Below are 21,291 nucleotides of genomic sequence, written 5' to 3' on the forward strand. Positions count from 1 at the left end.
GGCAAAAATGAAAGTTGCATTGAAGAGGGTATAGAAACGGGACAAAAGACCTCACTGATGAAACACTGTTCCGCCCTACTGCCCCAATAAACTCTGACATTTACAAATTGACCACCATTTATGTGTTCTGCAGCTTTGTCACACAGGCAGCTCATATAACAGAGAGAACCTGAATTAAAAAAGCATCGCCCTACATATAGAAGTTTGGTAAAAACTAACTGAATGAATTATAGCAGTTAATGATATTTTGTTTCAGTGTCAGTGACAACAAGTATGTAATGGCCTATTTTGGACAGTTTTGTCTTTTCATCACCAACAAAACTATAAAGAAGAAATAGTGAAACTTCATCAACTTATCAAGACTTTGTTATTATGACCCTTTTTTTTAAACCCTGAACACTGCAGTGTACTAATGATATAATATCAGACTGCAGTATAATTGGCCAATTTTGCACTATGTCTGTCAAATTGGAGTCGCTGTGACTGTGTTCTTTCCACCGTTTCTTTGATATGTAAAACCTTCTGTTCTCTCAAATATCATGAATATGATCATTTTATTCTTTTGTATGTGCACATCTGCAACGTATGAGAAAATGATCAAACTACTGTAAATAGTGGGCTATCACACAGTTGGAAACAAAGGAAGGTGCAGATCATTTAGTTAGAAAGAAAATGGATTCACCATCATGTATTCACAATTGTATGTATTTCAACGTCTGTTGAAAGGACCCTCTTGAAAATGAGATGATTTATCTCAAGAGGCTATCCTTTAATAATAAATTCAAAATTGTTCCAAATTACAACATCAACTTCATGGTGGCACTAGAGGAAAAGGTCATAGGACCATCAACATCAGTAGGATTCCTCCTCTGGGGAACATCACTTTGGTACAAACTGTTGTTGTCTAGATCAAAGTTATGAACCAACTAACAGACCAACAGTCTGCTTTTATTCATGGGGCCATGATGCTAGCGTTGCTAAAAAGTGACCATTACCAAGAAGCATGTGCAGTGGGCTCTTATTATCATTACTGTAATAATGTCAGGGCAGACGTCCAGATGTGTTCAATATTGATTATTATCATCTATACAGTATCTTTTCTTTTTGCTAGGTCTAAATGTTTTGGGAGAGAGAGGGGGAGGGTCTTTCGTGAACATTATCTCTTCAAGGAGCACATAATTGTCACCATCCTACAGCAGATCCCTCCTTCATTTAAGGTAAAATTTGTATTAAAAAACAAGGAAAAAAAACAATTATAATATAAAATAACTTATGAAGTGATTTGATTGAAATACAAGGGATTGCTTGAATAGTCAGTAAATATTATGAATCATTTGTTTATGTTTGATACAGTTATTACCATTAACATAACAAGGTTTAAGTTCAAGTACACCACCTTAATTTCTTTGTGCATGATGAATAGTAACAAATGCAATTCTATTATATTACATTGAGGGAGGGTGTTGCAATTCTACGCTTTAAGCGACGGGAAAAGAGAGAGGGGGAATGACTTGCAAAAATAATGCACTGCTTGAATTCAACTGGGGACATTGCAATCACAATATGTGGTAGGCTGGAAGGATAAAGCGATATACTTACAGCTCTCACACTCTATCTACCCCTGCAGAAATAAACAATCTATTTTTCATGCATGTCTTTGCAGTGTTCAAGATCTGCAGAGACATAACCACAAATAATCAAGACCTCAGTGGTGTTTCTTGTTCATGAAGATGTGTTATGCTGTGCCTGCACTGTTTGTAGAGGGTGCAGCTGTACACCCTGCTGACTTGCCAATTAGGTCTACACATTTACTTATAAACCCTGCTGATTTTCCAATTACACCTACACAGCCACACATGCTGCTGACTGTAATTAGGCCTATGCACTCTCTGCGACTAACAGATGTGGATATCATGTGCGACTGCGGAGGTTATTGCTCGTAATGTACAGCTATCAAACTCCAGTTAGAAATCAGTCAAAATAAAGGTGGAAAGACATGTTTTGATGAAAAAATGAAGCGAAATAGTGGTCCGCACTCCTGACAGCTACACTGCAGAGCTTCCTGTCTTCTAAGGAAGCAGTGGTAGTTCATACATAGCCGAGTAGTTCCAATAAAGTGAATTAAATATGGGGTCAGCTGAGGGTAACTCCAGAGCTTGTCTTACTGCAGTAAACTGAACTGACCTACTAAATTACGTGTTGTGCCTCTAAATGCAAGGTTGTTGCACAGAAAATGAACAAAAATAAACAAGAATGCGGAGTTGGCATTGATCAACACACAAAGAAATGTGAGATGTGAAGACAATGGACCAGGGCCATTACATCAGCTCCCAGAGACATCTCTATATTGTGTGACCATCCGTTAGCTGTTTGGTAGTTGTCTTTGTCATTGTGGCCTCCATGTGGACATGTGGAATTTGCCCCACAAATAAGAATCACTACTTACATTAGGAAAACTTATATAAAACCTCAACACATGTTAAGATAACGTACCACCAGCTCATCTGTGACATGCTGACATACAGTATGTCTTCCTAACAAAGGCTCTGACTGGTATCAGCTTTCATCCATACAGCTCAAAATTTCCACATGCCTGCCTTTATGCCTGTTTTCCAAAGAAAGAGTCACCCCTTTTTAATCTGAGCAATAATGAGTCATAAACTCCTTCTGCTCTGTGGCTCTCACTATACAGTATGTCCACCTGGGGGCTCTCTGCTCCCACTCCAACTGCCAAATTAGATTTTATGAACCTGTCTGTCAGCCCAACTCCACTGAATGTTCCCTTCATCTCTCCCCTTCTCATACATTTTATCCCTCATGGTTCTTATTTCATTATCTGCCTCGCTGTGTGCTTTTCTATTGTCACTTGCCCACATAATTCTCAATGAGTTTTTACATTCCAGGCATCAAGTGTAAAATATTTAAAACATTTCAGTGTAAAAGCTGGAATACTCTCTTGAAAAATACGTAGTGTGCCTTAAATTGGTTTGATTTGATCCTTCTCTGAGCCTGCTGGAAATAAAAGCTGGGGGAGGCAAAAGGACATAAAGGAAATAATGAAATTTACTCTTAAATGGATTTGAGTGGTTTCAGTGCCACGGTTTTTTTCTGCAGCAGCTTACACTGCCCCCTGGTGGTCCAGATTGTCATTGCAAAGCACCTGCAATTTATTTTATTCAGTTTTGTGAAGAAAAAACTGGCTACACACTGCATATGTTGGCATATTAGAAAGTCTCTGTTTAGACTGTCTGGTAAAGATGTTGATGTTGATTCAGAGTCAACATCTGAAAACAATGCATGAGAACATGAATTGCTATTGGTCGTGTGAGTAATGCTATGAGTTACTGTGTGAGAAGTATTGTCTGATTTATGGGCAGTGTTATTATTGTTGTCATTATAGATTGATGGAAACAATACCAAAAAAGCCACATAATATTCTTTTGTTGGATGCATTGTTTTAGTGTGTGCGTGTATGCAGGAAGGTGTCTGTATGTTCTCATATCTATCCAGTTTGCACATTTGCACATCAGTTAAGCACTGAATGTTCCCAGTACATGGCTGAGAGTCAATATCATGACCTCTGCTCAGTGAATGCATGAAACTCTGTGAAGGCCCAGTCACATTTCTCTACAGGTTGAGTTCTGCTTCCCCAAATCATTTCATTTTACCTCTGTCGTGTCATGGTGATGTTCACAGCATATGTGTTTCTCCAGGGATGGCAATGTCAGTCTGTTTAACACTTTGGTGCAGAGTGACTCCACCATGAGGTGGGCATGTGTTTCTGATTGGAATCTCAATAGCTGTTGGATGGATTGCCTTCCAGTTTGGTTCAGACACTCATGTCTGTCCCTCAACATAAATTGGAATCACTTTGGTGATCCCTCACTTTTCATCTAGTGGCACCATCTGGGAAAGGTTTGGTTGGTGACCAAAAACCCGCAAAACCAAGGATCAGCCACAGCTGTTAGCCAACTTTGAGCTAATTTACAGGCTGAACTGAGATGGTGAACATGGTAAATATTATTTGGTGCAGCAGGGTTTTCTGGCACAAGGTTGCATGGAAAAGGACAGATAGATAGATGACCCAACAGCCTAAGGGGTGTTTCCCATGTTTACATTTCTAATTATTTTTAAAGAATTTTTTCCGTTGTGCTATATGCAGTGCTGTAAAACAGTCTTTTTCTTTTCAGCTTCACAATGACATGGTCTGTGAACAAATTACAGTACAAACAGTACAAACAGTACAAACAGTACAAACAGTACAAACGTGAATCCTGTCCAATCTCCTGCAATGTATAACTTTGTACTGTTGAAATTGATATGCGATATTGAAAAAGTGCACCCTTGTGTATTTTCAATCATTGTCAACAAAATCTTAGCCATAGTTTGCATCAGAAAACACTTACACTGTAAAGTATAGTACACTGTTATATTGATAACACAACTAAACATTTTGACTACCTTGTTCATAAACAATGACACAAGGTAAACCACTGTGTTGTGCTGTTTGTTTGATATGTTTTGAGAAATACACTTACTGTTTTGCAAATGTGAAGGATGATTCGAGAAATGTACCAAAGCAAGTAAGAAAAACTGTAATGCCTCTATCTCAATTTCTGATGTAGATCAAAATTCATTGGAGGTTAGAAAGAGCTGCATCACATTGCCCAAATGTGTTCATAGCCAAGTGAACGCGGTTTAGTGGCTTGGGCATTGAAATTTGGGTAAATAAAACCCTTAATTTGCACAATGTTATTGCTCTGATTGCCTCACTCACACACACAGACACACAGATTTCAATATAACATTAACCAACAACCAGACCTCTGATGCATACAAAATGTTGTTGTATCCTTACAAAAAGTATGTGCATTACCTAGTTTTTGAGAGAAAGTACTTGGAGTGCAGATACTGAGATGGTTGAGATGGATGACAGCTGGCAGTACGTGGAGCTCAGCTGTGGAGTAGAGAGTCAAATCAAGGAGAGTACCCACTGGCACTGTTTCAGCCTCTTCATTAATCAGATTCATCATAATGACTGAGTGTGTGTGTGTGTGTGTGTGTGTGTGTGGTGTGTGTGTGTGTGAGTGTGTGTTAGATAGAAAGATAGATAGATAGATAGATAGATAGATGGATAGATAGATAGATAGCAGAGGGACTGCTGTCACATACTCACTGATGGGACATGGCCGGGTGTAAACAAGCTGTAAATTATCCCAAAGCTAGCACATGCAGTCACCCTAAATCTGCAGAAGAGAGTGAACGAAGATGCCGCAAACGCTCGCTGTGGAATTGCACACAGGGTGGGAGCAATCACCATCCACCTCCCTCCTCCACCTCTACCATTCTTATCACTCAAGTACTGCAGCACTGGAAGGCTTCGGTTCCATAAAACATCAGTGAATGAGAGCCCCTGACAGGCCCTCACAGTCCTCCACCACTCAACAGATGTGAAATAACCTGATAGGCTCCCCAGAGAGAAGAAGAGCTGGATGGGGAGGACGGGGGAGAGGTGGAGGAGAGGAGCAACAGCACAGTAAGGGTGGTGTAAATGTCTGTCTACACCGGCAAACATGAACTGGCAGCTAAATGACAATTCCTCTCACTGATTTACAGATTTTTATGAATATATGCAGAAGTCTTGCTCCAGACATATGTTGCCACAGTCAAAACGTGTCTTACGGGGCAATAGCTCCCTCTATGGACGACTGATGATACTACATCTTGCATCTTAACACAATCATATCATTGGATTTCCTTTAGTTGTGTTTTTGTAAATGGGTAATTTAGAAGGTTTTGACCAGATATGTTGCTTTTTAGTGTGGTTGGTTTGATAGCCTGCCCGAGGAGCTAACAATGCTAATAATTTCCCCTTTTTGGCGCCACATTAAAGTTAGGAAGCCAGCTGTTTCAAAACAACACGAATAAACTTTACCTGTAAAAATAAACATAACTGGTGTAACACTGTGCCTGAATCACTCCTAATTGCTAGATCATAAAAGTAATCAGTCTGCTAACCGTGAGTGTTAAAACTTTGGGTCAAAAGAAGAATCTTGATGTTGTATGTTTCAATAATTTCCACTGTATGACATTTTAAAGTACATTTTTGTTGCTATGACCTTTTACTACACACTACTAGCATTACTTTGTATTGTTTTGTCTTCTGCGAGAAACGTTGGGAAGGTGGTGTAGGTAGGTAAAAGGTGATGGTATTTTCTTTTTGTTTCTTATGTTTAAAACTAAATGTTGTCATGACGCACAAGTGGTAGACGGGTGTGCAGGAAAATGAAATGAAAAAGCAGAATACCAACACACTCTCAGCTCGTAGTTCATGACATATAGCCTACATTGTCATGTCCATGACGGAAACATTGTAGGAAAATAACTTATTTCATGTTGCATTTATCAGTGTGCTACAGGTTTTTAAAATGATATTATGAGACTATAAATAATTGAGGAAGTCAAACACACTGTAGTCAATGACGACACCTTGGAGGTCAATATCTGAGTGGTTTATTAGAATAAGAAAGTTGACAAAGAGCAAAGTCTCCATGCGGAGTGACAGGCAGAGCTCAGGACAATGTGGAGAATGGTGAACAACTGTTGGAGTGTGTTTGCATGTTTAGGGCGTGTGCAGTGTATGTGCGTACTGTCAGAGGGTGCATGCACGTGTTGCTTTTTGCGTGACGACAGACAGATTTCTTCGCGGACACAAGCACACACACTTGCATGTACTGTACAAATTCACACGTCGCTACTTCTGTACACACACAGAGGCTGTGTCGTCATGCAGCTACTGCACTTAAATTACATGTAAGCATCAAGGTTATGTACACGTAGTTGGGACATGTGTTGTCATCTGATGACAGCCTGCCCTGAGGGCCCCGGGGCAATGGGGGGCCAGCCTCTGGTGAGGGCCACAGGACGGCAAGATCCTTCACAGTAGCAGGAGACTCCACTCCGCAGGAGAAGAGAAGAATCTCTTTTTGAACCTCATTAGTTCACTCTCTTTTCCTCTTCTTCTTTATCTTCTTCCTCTTCTTCTACCATTTTCTTTCAGCATCCAAATAGGACACCCCAGTGCTGCTCACAGCACTGCTTCATTGTCACTGTAAATATAATAATCATTATAGTCATCAGGTTCGTCTTCATTGTCGCCATCAAATCTGGCACAACAGAGAATTGAAATTGAAATCATATACAATGAAATTCCATATCATTTCAAACCAAATATCTACCACAGAAACAAACTATAGAAAAAACAAACATGACAAAAATGATCAGTGCTGACTAAATACATCTACAGCTTTACAAAAATGCAAAGGTTGATTTTGTTTTCGCCTTGTTTTTGTGCTTTTTCCTCTCATATGTTGGCTTTGAAGGGAGCAGTTTCATGTCAAAACTCCCAAATGTGATGGTGGATTTAATACAAGTTAGCCTCCATTTCTAGACTCTTTCTAGGGCATAGAGCACATACAGTACAGTGGAACACTGTAGGGCAAGATGGCAGTTATTGGCTGGGGGGCATCACATCACAGGGGCCACACAGCATGAACAACCCCAACACACAAAGGCATGTTCTCTTTAACAAGCACACAAGCACAACAAGATAAATAAGAAAAACAGACAGACTGGGTCATGAGGGCTGGGTGGGAATTCGCGTGTTCATATGTGTAGAATAGAGATAAAGAGGGAGAGTGTGTGTGTGTGTGTGTGGGACTGGAGGCAATATGTGCTACATTTAACGGAAAAAAACTCTTAATTTCTAAGCACAGGAAAGCAATTTTCCACAGGAGAGGCTTTGAAAATGTCTTTAAAATTTATTTAACACATTAACCATTTGATGTTTTTGTGAGTTAGTTTGATTTCTGTTTCTGTCACAGATAAATAAAGCAGCTAACCTTTAATAGTGACAAACGGGACCAAAGCACCAGCTCACATTAGGTAGACATGTTACGTGTGTGTGTGTGTGTGCGCAAAGAAATTGTGTGAGTCTGTTAACAATTAAAACTGAATTGAAAGAAGAAACCAAAGTGCAGCTGCTGAAAGAGGAGAAATGGGAATGACATGAAACATGTAAAGAAGGAGGACGATGGCTTTAATAAACAGACTGACTTACATGAGGTTGCACCTGAATTCTTTAGCTGCTCCGTAATGATAAACTAAGGTAATTCAATTGTGCAGTTAGTACGATAACATCATGTGCATTACCTTTCCTAGAACCAGTCAGTGTCAGCCTATTTTAAGCCTGAGCTCTACTTCTGATCTTAATTCAATTGCATCCCGATTTTGGTTGAAGGGTCGACCATATTTGTGTGTGTGTGTGTGTGTGTGTGTGGCTGGTGGTTAGTGGAGGGGTAAAGAGCTGGTTGAATGTGCACCTCCCTCTCAGGGCTGATGTGTCTGTAGTAATCTTCTCAAGGGCTCATCAGGCCATTAGAGGGCCGGGAATGTACTTTGCCTAATCAAGCATGTTTAGTGAAACACCGGAGGAGATGCAGAGTGAGGACACGGCTGGCTGGGCAAGCCGGCCGAGACAGAGAGGTCTCATTCACACACACAAACACACACACACACACACACACACACACATATATATAGAGACAAGCAGCACTCAGGTCACAGCAGAGATGTAGACAGAGAGATGAGGGGCCTGGCTGGTGGAGGGCTCCGTATCCTCAATACTAATGACCTGTTTCAGGGTGGAATGTGTAAAGAATACACTGTACTAATGTGGTGAGGCGGTAATGCAGTAACATCATGTTCGCCCGCCTGACCTCCTCCTCTGTCCTTGCTTTCATAAATCTCTTTCACTGGCTTGTCTAATGCACCACCTCCAGCTCGGGCTGTGTGTTTTTCTTTTAGGGCTGGGTATTGAACCTCAATACTATTTTGGTGCCAACTGAGATCAAGTGTCAAAGAATTTACACTATTGTATTCAGGGAAAGTACTCGTACGACTGCTGGTGTTTAGACAATGTCATTACTTTAGCTTTTGTTGGACATTGTTTGTTTTTTTTGTAGAAAGACATGTTTCTCAAAGTAAAAGATCAAGAAAGAAAAGAAAAGAAAGACAAAAGACAAGTCTTGTTTGTTATTCTATTGACCTTAGTGTTAAAACATTTCAAACAATAATTTACATTAATTTACATTAAACCTTCATTAGTTGATTTTTTGGCCACTTGGGTGCTATCCAAGTAGCACACAGCTGATTTTTTGAGCATTTTCGCTGAAAACAGCTGCTGAGGCCAAAAACATAACTGAAAACAGTGAGAGTGAACCAAACCAATTACGTTCTGGGCCTAAAATACCAAAACAATGAGCTAAAAGACCTTATAAAGCTCAGTATTGCCTGTTTTAAAATGTATATTTAAACCATATTTTTAAACTAGTCTCAAAAAATCTCAAAAACTGAAAGGTGTCATTTTTACACTAGTATCAAAAGATTTCAAACAATGGCCAGCCCTTGTCTTCAGCTATGTAGAGCCCAGCGTCTCTATTTTAGCTGCACTTCATTGTGTAAAGTATAATAGTTTAAATAAATTGTATAGCATATACTGCTCCCATGCAGGGCTCCGACACTGTTAGGCTTCACAACTTTAATGGCTCAATGGAGAAAGGAACAGGGATGAAAGAAAGAAGAAGAAGAAGGGTGAGAATGAGAGTAAAATTGATCAAAGCTGTTTTTTTGCACTCAGTATGAGTAACGCACAAACCCAGAGAGACTCACACACACCAGCCGACAGACTGACGCACACAAAAACAGTACCCCTACCACACCATGACCCAGATGAACTAAAGCTATCTCTGGATCTACATTTGAATCAAGAACGGATGAGAACAGACAAAAACAGAACACATCAAAAGATCAGACAGCGGAGTGAAACTCCACACCCAAGTATACCCCATGCCCATCTGTTTTCTTTATCCTGCTTTTGTCATGAAACACACTGAAAGACAGAAAGGGATAAAACCACAAGGGATGACCATTGTGACAGTTAGCAGTGCCCCAATCCTGGCCTCAGCCCCAGCTTCAGCCCTCAGCTCCTCCCTGTACTGGCAAACCAGTGAATCACCACAGTGGGTGAAGCCTAAAAGATGCCCGGTCCTGGTTGGTACATCTCACATGACGGATGGAGCTGCTGTCCTCCTCATTGATATTCTGCTTGGCTGCAGTGTTGGGTTAGGTCCCTGACTCTTAACGGCTATTTGTTGCCGCAGTCTCCTCCTGCTTCTGGGGCACAAAGAGGCTCAGTGTTGGGCAGAAGAGGCTGAATGGAGCTCCCAAGCGGCCGGGCCTCACAGCCCCAGTCAGACGGCCAGACAGCCACAGCTCACATTCCCTCCTTCAAATGGACTGCGGAGCCCAGGGGGGCCTCAGGTCAGGTCAGAGAGACCCAGGCATACTGAGAGGCAGCTAGGAAGTGAACAATGAAGGGGAGATATTGTTCCTTTTCCCAGTGCCTGTCTCCTTCTCACATCTCCAAACTTCAGTTTGCTTTGCTGAGAAAACTGTGATATTATAAAATATCAAATTAAATTGGCTTCATCTTCTTCTCTATGTGTGTCTTGCTTATTATTGCTTTCTTTCCCTTCATGATGGCTTTGTCCAGTACTGCTTCTGAGGTACTGGGAATGACAAAAATTACAATGGGAGTTTCAACCCCTCACTAGCCACTGGTCAACCATCTAAACCTTTGATTGCTAAACAAATAGAGGATCATAATAAAATCCATTTGTCTCTCTGTGACTGTTTATAAAAAGAGGAAATAATGTTAACATCAACCACCTCCTTAATGAAACTTAATTATATAGTTATACTTCACAGTTTAGACAGGACACTGGTTGGGGTTGTTGTGGCCACTCACTTCCACACATACACACACTGCATGATTCATTCATGAGTCACGGCCCTCTGGCACGGCTACAACAGTTTTAGTCTCATCTGAAATCCATAGTAAAGCGCATTGTCATCTGCTGGATGCCACTGGCACAAAAAAACAAAAGCAGAAACAAAATTTCCCACTCAAAGAAGATCCATGGTCTCAAAACGGTGAACAAAATGGTAGAGGGAGACGCTTCACATTTGGCGCTGCGAGCAAAATTGTCATTTTTTTAAATCCCCACACACTCCTTTGCAAAGATTCCCTTTCCTTTGCACCCCTCTCTTTAGCTTACAGTTTGTCCTGTGGTGTCAAAGTCAAGCTCTGTGGGTCATACCACTTACAGAGCAGAGGGGTGCACCTCTGATTGAGAGCAGAGGAACGTGAGATGTGATTTCTCCTCTTTTTCCAACTCTCTCTTTGTTTCTTTTCTCTCTGTCTCTCTCTTCAGTCAGCTGAATGACGTCAGAACATTGAATGACAGTGAGAGAGGACAGACAGGGTAAGGTTGGACCGGGACAGTGAGTCTGAAGGGTTGATTTATTTCAGTCCGCTGTTGGAGTGAATGGGTGTTCAGAGAGAGCTTGGTGCCAGGGCTCACGTACTTCGCCTCACTGGCCACTGGGGGTACGCTCTCCCATGTTCTTCCCTAGAAGATGGCTGAAGTCAGCCAGTTCTCCCAGACCTCGAGGCCCGTGCATATCTGGCCTGATGAGGCCTTGACGCTGAGGGTGATAGGGCACTCCATTGTTGCTGTTGTAGTTGAGTGCCTCGTGACTCCAGCGAGGCTCCCCATAGTCCATGTGGGGAGTGGGAGCGGAAACCACCCTCCGTCGGTCAGGGGAGTCCTGCGGCGTGGCGGGGTAGATGTATTCTCCCGCTGAGTTCCTCAGGGTGCCGCTGGGACGACTGCCACCGTGCTCCCCTCTCTGGGTGGCTAAGATCAGGTAGCGCTGGCGCTCGGTGTGGGGGGGCAGCACGACCTCCCCTGGGTCCTCTATCCGGACCATCCCTCCACCCCCTCCACCTCCATGCAGGAACTTGGAGCTCAGGTAGATGACAGAGTTGTTGGGACAGGGTGTCCCGACAGCGGTGAGGAAGGTTTGGCTCTGGTCCCAGTCGGTGTCTGGGAGACGCATGGCTCGTTTCTGCTGCAGCGGGGTCTGCTCTGGGGTAGGCAGCAAGCCCGGGTCCATCTCTCCTTTAGGCCAACCGTTGGGTGTGACAAAGGGATTGTCTGCCTGTGAACGACGCCTCTCACCGCCGCTGGTCCTTGTTACGCTCATTACTGACCCGCTGCGGCCCTGCCCCAGCATGCTCTGCTCTTTGTCACTTTTGCGGCGGGCGCCACTGGCCCCAGAGCCTCGAGAGTGGCGGTGGCGGTGACTCATGATCCAGCAGACAGTGAGGCCAGAGAGGACGGCCCCTGTTGCGAAGGCTGAAACAGCAGACACCACCAGCAGGTTTACAGAGACCAGGCCATCAGGCTCCTCGATGAAACTCTCTTGGAGCAGCATTCCTAGAAATAGAGAGATACAATCAAACACAAACAGAAAGCCATCAGTCAACTGCTGGAACCATGTTAATAGCATCAGTATTTCCTGTCTGAAAACATGTGGGCGTTAACAAACGGCGAGACAAAATGGCCTATTTTCTCTCTCCTCTCTGTGGGTGGGAATGGTCGTATGCTTTCCAGCCAAGGTAGCTCTGGCTAATTGCCTTCATTACGTAAAGTGGATGGTGATTTTAATAGCTCTAATAACTGTCTTCCTGATTGAGAATAGCTCTCAACCCTAACATGTTTCAAAACATTAGCTTTATGGGGAGAGAAGCCAAGTATTGGCATTAATGGTGAGTGATAATTTGAAGTTTTCATACTTTTTACCGTGAAAGTCTGTTACCATCTAGGTGTTTGGGCTGTATACACTACTTGTGACTTACAAGTAGTCAGTTCAGCTTACGTATCAGTTATCTTATCAGTTAATAAAACATCTCTGGATACCCCTTTTTGTCTAATGTACAAACACAGTACAGGTCTGAAACACCCTAACTTGTTTTCTAAAAAAGAAGTATACATTTTATATATATACAGTATATATATATATATATATATATATAAATTCTTTTTTCTCAAATAAATAAGCTGCTATATTTTTGATCCATTGTTGCATCTATATGCCAACGTCTTTGCAAGGATGAACATGAGGCATAACGTTTATAGATAAAAGATACCATAAAATATATATATAAGCAGACAAGACCACAAATTCCTGTATTTCTTTTGTATAAGAACATCAGATGAACTCCCTTAGAGAGAACTGTTTATGAATTAATGAAGATGTGAATACAGCTAGGCCACAGCGCAGGCTGCCATGGATCAATTAGGAAAATGCCAGAAGAAAAGTTGTTCTTTGCTGCGTGAGCTCCTGGGACCAACACCAACGAAAACAATGAAATTGTTCCAAGGGAAGCAGATTGGAGAAAAGCAAAAGAAGGAAAGAGGAGGGTGTTACAGAGAGAGAGAGAGAAGATGCCTGAAGCGAACTCGAACATTTGGGGCCTTATACAAACATAGTAATAGTTGTTAAATTACAACACCAATAGAGGCAGAGGGAGGACTGTCTCCACAAGGACAGTGAAATAAATCCTTTCTCACAGAAAATAAATGGATGTCATTAATAGGCATTGGGAGCCACTTACTCACACACAGCACGGGAGAGGAAGAGGACTAAGAATGGGAGAAAGAATGAACAACAACAGCAGCAGTTTTTTAAAAAATAAACATACTTTTTATTGACTGACAAATGAATTTTTAATGGGGACAAATGGAGCTAGTTTTGGTGCAAGTACTTGTGCAGTTGGTGGTTAATTAATGTGGCCTGTGGCTTGGTATAATAAAGCGTTACTCTACACATTGACATTAAGCTTGGAAATGACAGCTAAAACCCTGGGAGAGACTGCTGAATTGCTGTGCTGTGCCGAAGGTACTCTTGTACACATTAAAAGGGCAATTTACCAAAAATAAATAAATGAAAAACAACACAGTGGAAACTATTTCTACTCCCACAGTGCAGCCTATCCATTTTCCTGCATTCAGGTAATTTATTGGAATATCTTTCCCAAGAAGATAGAGCTGAAAGCTAGTTTGTGTTGGTTGAACAAAAAAACTCACACTTTCAAAGCTCTACAGTAACACCTCTTTCCAAAAACAATAACTTCACTACTAAATAAAATCTCAGGCTCCATTTTTAGCTTATTCCTTCTCTGAGGAGATGCCTGCAACTGGTTAAAATAGCTTAGTAGGGTTCCTCATCTGGGGACCATGAATGTCTGTCCAAAATTTTTTCAGTTTGGACCAAAATGGTGGAGTCCCATCCCTAGAGACGCGTTGCTAGCAAAAATATAATTGTGTCAAATAGCAGCTAAAACCTGACATGAAGCTAAACCTTCTCTGTGTTTTACCTTTATTTATTCAGGCAGTTGGTTCATTGCCAGTGCAAAAATGCACTCTTAAGAGTCCAGGAAACAAATGACCAGAATTATATACCATTCATCGATCCCTCGTCACTTACAATTTCACATTAAAGCTTTGATCCTCGACACTATCAATGCAAGTCCATACTCTCAACAAGTTTTCAGCTGCCATTGACTGAAACCTGGCATTAATCAACTGGCCTTGTTGGTGAATCAATGTCCTTTTCAGCACTAATTAGACCTTTATCAACAATCCAATAAGCACAGTGATACATGTGGACACAAACCTTACTTACAGCCTGTTAATTATGTGACGTGCACAGTCCATTTTACCATATGACAAATCCTCCCGAATAACTGGGATCCCGTTTTATCAGAGGGATTGTGTTCGGACTTAAAGCGTATTTGTTTTTAATTTTTTTGCTTGCATAGTGCCACAACCTCATCTTTCCTCATTTCCTTTAAATTACCTCTTTGCTCTAACTTTTCCATTAGTTCATCACTGCTTCTGAATATTAATTGGAATAAATACATTTCCATCTAAAATGGGATTGTTCGTAAAGAATTTTTCATTTAAAATTCTCCTAACGCAGGTCCTCACATGTGGCTTGAGTTATGCATTTTAAAGTGTTTATTTAATCTAGTATTAAGGTTTATTTAGAAAGTTAAGATTGCAGGATGGGATGTAAAAACCGTATTGCTTTATATCTTAAAATTGGTCTGAACACAGATGGCAGCTCATAATTTGGATCTCGCCACATTTCTTTCCTCCCTTTGTTACTTCATGCTGCCATGCAGCCAGCTTGTGGTTACATAGGCTAACCTGCACAGACGTCCATTTAGTCCTTGTGTATTCATTTAAGCATCCTTGTTCTTCTATGTTTACATTTAATTTGGCATTTGTTCATTGGGAGTTCTTTTCTCCTTGAACACATTGTCGTCATCTTTGTTGCAGGAGCCTAAACATAGCGCTGATTCTTGCTGTATTTATTTTCAAGTTTCAGGCCAATATTCAATTTGGAAAGACTGCCAGTTTCAATTACATTATCGCTCCTCTCCTCAGTAAGAAGGCTGTTCTTGGGGGCAGCAGATGCGACACAAAGAAAGGCATTTGGAGGTTACCAGCGTGTTCATTTACAGTTTCCGCACACGCACACACACACACACGCTGGAGAAGTCAGGTAATGAATTGATTCATTTTTTTCCCCCAATAAACCGCAGCCTGATGACTTTGTAAACAAAAATGAAGCACTGTGACCACAGAAAACTCAACATAAAGGGGGGGGGGCTGCAAATCACCTCTCTCACACACATCACATCTGGAATTGTTCTTGCAGTTCTCAGCTGCAGAGGTTGTAGATATTTCTCTGACATTTACCTCAACTGTGGTCCAAGGTTGCTATGTGGCACTTCAGATTAAATTCTGCACGGTGCAATAATACTGTTGTCATCTCCATGCAGGAGGAGAGGTCTTGACAAGTGTGTGTGTGTTTTACAGTAGTATGGTTTTCTGTGTGTGTAGATGTTTCAGCTGCAGAACGGAGACAGACTGCCCTCTCCTACTCTATGTGCTTTCTCATTCTCTTTGACATGGTTACTAAAATATGTTAATTATTCATCATTTCTTTTTTCTCCTACGAATGTCTGACTTTCTTGGATGCACAGCATGTAGAAGAAAATCTTTAGCTAGTGGCAATAAGCTGAAAAATCCGATGGAAATGAAAGGACGGAGTGATTTGGTAGTATGTGTGTGTGTGTTTTTGTGTGACAGTAAGCAGGTTTTCCTGCATCCTACAGAGGGGTGACAGTAGAAGCAGTGGCCTGCAAACTCTCTCCTCCCTTCAACTCTCCTCCTCTTCCAATCCTGCTCACTTATTAAAGCTTAATAGAAGCCAATGGGCCTGCCTGTCAGCCTGACGCACACTGAACCGCTTGTCTTGAGGCTTCCAGCTCCAATTACAGTGTAACAATGAGAGGAGAGGAGAGGAGAGGATAGGAGAGGAGAGGATAGGAGAGGAGAGGAGAGGAGAGGAGAGGAGACAAAAAAAGGAGATTTGAAACAGATGAGGTGAGAAGATGAGAGAAGGAGAAGGCTGAAGAAAAGAGAGAAGAAGAGGTCATAAGTGAGGATTAAAGAGGTGAAGAAGAGAGAGAAAAGGATGGAGGAAGGGAGGTTTGAGGAGAGAAGAAGGATGGGTGGAAAGGCTCTGTTGTTGAAAGCAACACTATTATAGGATATTTGTATAACAAAATATACAACATGTCTATATACCGAGCCACTTAACTGTCAAATAGAAAGCACAGGAGCTCTGTATTTTTCTTTGGTGTTCGATATCCTTTGTCTCTAACCCACAGTCATCTGTTCCTTCATGTATCTTCCTTCCCTCCCTCCAATCCTCTTGTTAGCTGTTAATCCTCTCTCCATATCGCTCTCTCTTACCCACCACTCCTTTGATCACCAGAGGTGGCGGCATGATGGGTGTAATGGCTTAAAAATTCAAAAGAGAAGTGGAGAAACTTTTACTCGCACACTTTCAAGTCAAGGTCGTTCCCTGCGCGATCAAATTTAATATCAGTACGACAAAGTGATGCTTCCGTTACATGGCGAACGCGACAGCTGTGGTCATGTTAATCAGAGGGATTTTTATGTGGCTGCCTCTAAGTTTTCCCTCATGTCTTCCGCTCTCCTTCCTCCCTCCCTCCCTCCATTCTGCCCGGTGAGGAAGGGAAATTAATGAAAAGCCCTGCTAGCTCCATGCCAGTTGTTAAACATTTCCCTTGATTAGAGCACTGGCAGAAGACTGTGTATCAGCTCAGCCCATGCTCGCAGTTTGGCGCTTTCGACAAAGGCCTTGTGAACATGCGTTTATGAGATAAAGACAAAGGGTCAGATGAAGGGGAGCAGCGTGATTTTTCACCAATCATCAGTGAAGTTGATGTTGATTAGAAAAATGCATCCAAAATATAATCACAGTTTATTACTACTTGGGTCTAATTTTCATAGTTTTGGACGTCTTTTTCGTTGTGGATGAAAGAACCGCACTCATCAAAAGTAATTGCTGAAATCTGGGAATCACTACAATGAAGCCTGACAAGACACATGAATGTTCAGACGACCTGGGGGGTAAAGGAATATTCAACAATTTAAGAAGAAACATTTATTTCTACTACCCAAACATTTCCTTCCCAATTTGTCTCGGGGATGTTGTTCTTCTTGTGAACTATTGGAGAGTTTTACCTCTCCATGCCTCTAAACTTTTCAACTGTTCACAACTCAGGGATACAGTATAAACAACTGACAAGGGGACACAAGTGGTGCATACTTGTGTCCCCTTGTCTTGGCTATTAAGGGTCACAAGTCATAAATGATGGTGACCAGTGATCTAAACCACTAGAAGTCAGAAATAAAGGAATCGAAACGAGACAAGATTTTAACACTATTTTCTTTAATGCCGAATTATATGTAAATTCAATCTATGGTGGAAATGTTTTTACTACACAGAATTCAGGTGGCAGGTCAAAATTTAAAACTATAATAGAGTATAATGCAGAAAGGCTCTCAGGCATTCTGTGTTGCTTTTTAGATATGTTTCTCCTGTAGATCAGCTTTTCTCATTTAATCATCATCATCCCTACTTCTTTAAATGTGAATGTCGCACCTTTTCACCTCAATGATAAATTAATTAATTTTAATTCAGTTATAAACTCCTGGACTTTAACAGCTCCAAGTTTTCTGCTCATGTTCAAAACTTTCTGCACACTCAGAATCTGTCCCACATATCTGTGTTCTCTGACACGTCGAGAACAATGTCATAATATTATGAGACTAACCTCATCATTTATTGAGAATTCATGATCATTTTTAAGTCTACCTGCCCTTCACTCTGATTTGCATTCCGTTATTGCTCTGCTGATATGGCAGTATCTCCTTCAGACTGTCTGACAGACACAGAACCCCATTTAAAACCGTATGTTAGGAGGGAAGGAGGTGGAGACCAAAACTAACTGAAACAGTACTGATCAGGCAGCAATCTCATAGCAAATCCACACGCGTTAACTTCATCACCTCTGATAAAGTGCAGCTCACAGTCCCAAACACAGCAAGTTTGCGGTTCAGTTTTTAGATGTTTATATTACAAATCTCCAACAGTTACTGTAACTGTCTGAGAGGTTAACTTGATTACTATCACGATGTATGCGTCGCATCAGCTGTGTGAAGATGATTCGCACTGCGAGTCGACGTTATCAGCTTTACATTGTTTTTCACCTCCTGAGAAAATTGATCATCTCGGGGGACAGGTTTCCCCCGAGAAATATTGTCACGTTGTAAGATCTCGTGGAATGCCACATCCCAAGTAGGTAAAAATCACTGTAACACAAAATGATACAAAGAAGCTTGTTTCAGCTGTTCAGTTTCTAAACTGGTTTTGATTACTGTCTGGAGGAGTTAGCTATTCTAGTTGCTAACAAATGAATTTGGGAACTTTTTGAGGCTTCCTACAGTTCGATAAGTTCCTTAATCAAAAACCAGGCAAGGGAACTTTTATGCGAGCTGGAATACATGTATTAAAAAAAACAGCACATCAAAACAGAACAAAGAGACTTCACAGCATCCCGGTGGACCTGTCGATGCCATAAGCACACACTTCTGAGCTTGATAGGTTACGACTGTGTCAGCGTACAGCCACTGATCTGAGGGGCTTTCATCTCCAGAATCCGCCATTTCTCTGCATGTTAATGTGTTTACGCACACTGTGACGGTGGGGATGCACGTGGCAGGGCATGTGCACCGTAGTGTGAATAAGTGTGCATAGATGTATGAATATGTGTGTGTGTTAATAAGTGACTGCGTGCGCTGCCTGCACCCATGGCTCAGTGATTTTGCTCATTATCCTCCTCTCCTTTTCCTCTGTTGAAAGACTGCAGGCACTATTTTGTTTCTTGTTTTTAGCACATCTTCCTCCTTCCTGCTGTCTTACTCCTTTTTTAACCATCCCTATAACTTCTCTTTCAGCAGATACACTATATAGTACACCCTCCGCTTCCACCACTGCACATCTCTCGTGCTTTCACACACAAACACACTGCACCTCATGTTGTGAGCTGCGAAGCTAACACTGGCTGTGTTTGAGGATGGAAAGTGAGGAAGAATTAAAGCGCTTTAAAATGAAGCAGGAACATTGCAGAGCTCCTTACTCGGACTAAACCTCCCTTGCTCGTAAACCATGTTTACTCTCAGAATGACTGTAAAACCATTTACAGTCCCTCCCTGACATTGTTTTCAGAGCATGGCTGAGGAAAGCTGCTGGAGAGTTCTGCACAACTCCCGGGTTAAGAAAGGAAAAAAATGTTTTTTTATATATAAATATATCTAAAAAAAACACCCAACCTCAGCTCCTGAGGGCTAGTCAGACGTGCCTGTCTTGCACTCGACTAATCAATATGTTAAAACATTTATGTGCACCAGCCATGTGTTTGCAATCAAAATTCCATAAAATCTCCACCAAAAAAACCTGCTGTTAATAGATTCAGGTGTTCAACTGGGTCTATTAGCGAGGGCAGATCTGGGTTTTGGCTGGCTCAGAGTCAAGGTTTGCGATGATGACTGCATAATTACATACCTGCATAACTCTCTTGCCGCATACATTCCTCTCTTCCACGTGTATCCTCATTTTTAACTCTAGCCCCCTTTCTTCATCTTGGTTTCTTTCTCCCTTTTTGTGCTTATGGAAAAATCTCTGCTGGGGGTAAATGAGGTAAGTCTATAGTTGCTTTAGGGCAGTGCTGCATGTTATAATCATCAGAGGGGGCTGACTCCCTCCCGCTGCCATGTAATCAAAAGCTACAGGACGTTTTTTCTCCCATAAATGTTTTTTTCACAGCCTTTGCACACGTGTTGCTGTCAGGAATGTTCCTCATTGAATTTGTGGATTCAATTATATCAGGAGACCTTGTTTTCCCAATCTGGTCAACCTTTAGCGAGAGGCAGCTTAACAAGGGCGAGTCTGTTAGCAGTTTCAGCTGCATCCAATCCAAACAAAGCAACTGGGCTGTGGCGGACACTGTGGAGAAATAAATTGTTTTCCAGAGACTTTTGTGTGCATGAGAGTGCACGTGTGTATATGTACATGTGTGGGTTTTTCAGTAGGATGTAGCCTTTATTATTTTCTTCGATATCCTATGACTTACGGGTTACGGAATTGGCTGTGCTTTGGTTTGGTAATTGATATCCTCATTTTAGGTGCAAAGCCAAAAGCAAACTGTGGAGAGCAATGATAAATATTCACAAACATGTCATTGGCAATAAATTGGAGAGCAGGTCCGCATAGCATTAGTCAAAGTATCCGCCCAGAGAGCTCATATCTCTTATTCCCAAATCATGAACCAGGCAATTTTAACTTAATCTTTCTCACATGCTACATCCATATATCACATCAGAGCTAAGTATGGTGCTATACTATACGCCCACCAGCTGAAAACACATGCCAATTTGTTTTTATGTTCACATCCCCGGTGCTGAAGTGTTGGCCTCGTTCCTGGTACAAATTTCTGAAGGTTTAACAGAATGATTAAACCATCAGCCATCACGTTGGGGCTGCACCCCATCTGGGTGGCTGATTGAAACTACCCTCGCCCCATTCGTTCAGCCACCCGCCTGCTCTGTTAATTTACAGGCTTTCTTTAATGAAATGTCTCCGCTGTGACACAGTCCAAGGCCTCGCAGGTGGACGTGCCGCCAGGACACATCCTGAGCTGAACGATCGCTCAGAATCACAGTGCCTGTCAGCTGACCTGGACTAAAGAGAGTTTAAGGTGATCAATACAGAGGCGCCGCAACAAACCTGCGGGTGAAAGAGATAGGAAGAGGCTGATGGACAGGCTGAGAGAGAGAGAGAGAGAGAGAGAGAGAGAGAGAGAGAGAGAGAGAGAGAGAG

General features: G+C 41.8%; 2 protein-coding genes across 2 annotated transcripts in view; both read right to left on the reverse strand.

Moving 5' to 3' along the window:
* lpxn (leupaxin) overlaps positions 1 to 21,291 on the reverse strand; it is a 665,334-nt gene that overhangs the window by 622,089 nt on the left and 21,954 nt on the right. The window lies entirely within an intron of this gene.
* Positions 6,498 to 21,291, reverse strand: part of sema6bb (sema domain, transmembrane domain (TM), and cytoplasmic domain, (semaphorin) 6Bb) — a 275,790-nt gene continuing 260,996 nt past the window's right edge. The window contains exon 17 of the mRNA XM_046049049.1: positions 6,498 to 12,401. Coding sequence (XP_045905005.1) covers positions 11,494 to 12,401 — 908 coding nt within the window. The 3' untranslated portion in view covers positions 6,498 to 11,493. The remainder of the gene's footprint in view (positions 12,402 to 21,291) is intronic.

Source organism: Micropterus dolomieu, linkage group LG05 (assembly GCF_021292245.1).
Source record: "Micropterus dolomieu isolate WLL.071019.BEF.003 ecotype Adirondacks linkage group LG05, ASM2129224v1, whole genome shotgun sequence".
NCBI classification, from domain to species: Eukaryota; Metazoa; Chordata; class Actinopteri; order Centrarchiformes; family Centrarchidae; genus Micropterus; species Micropterus dolomieu.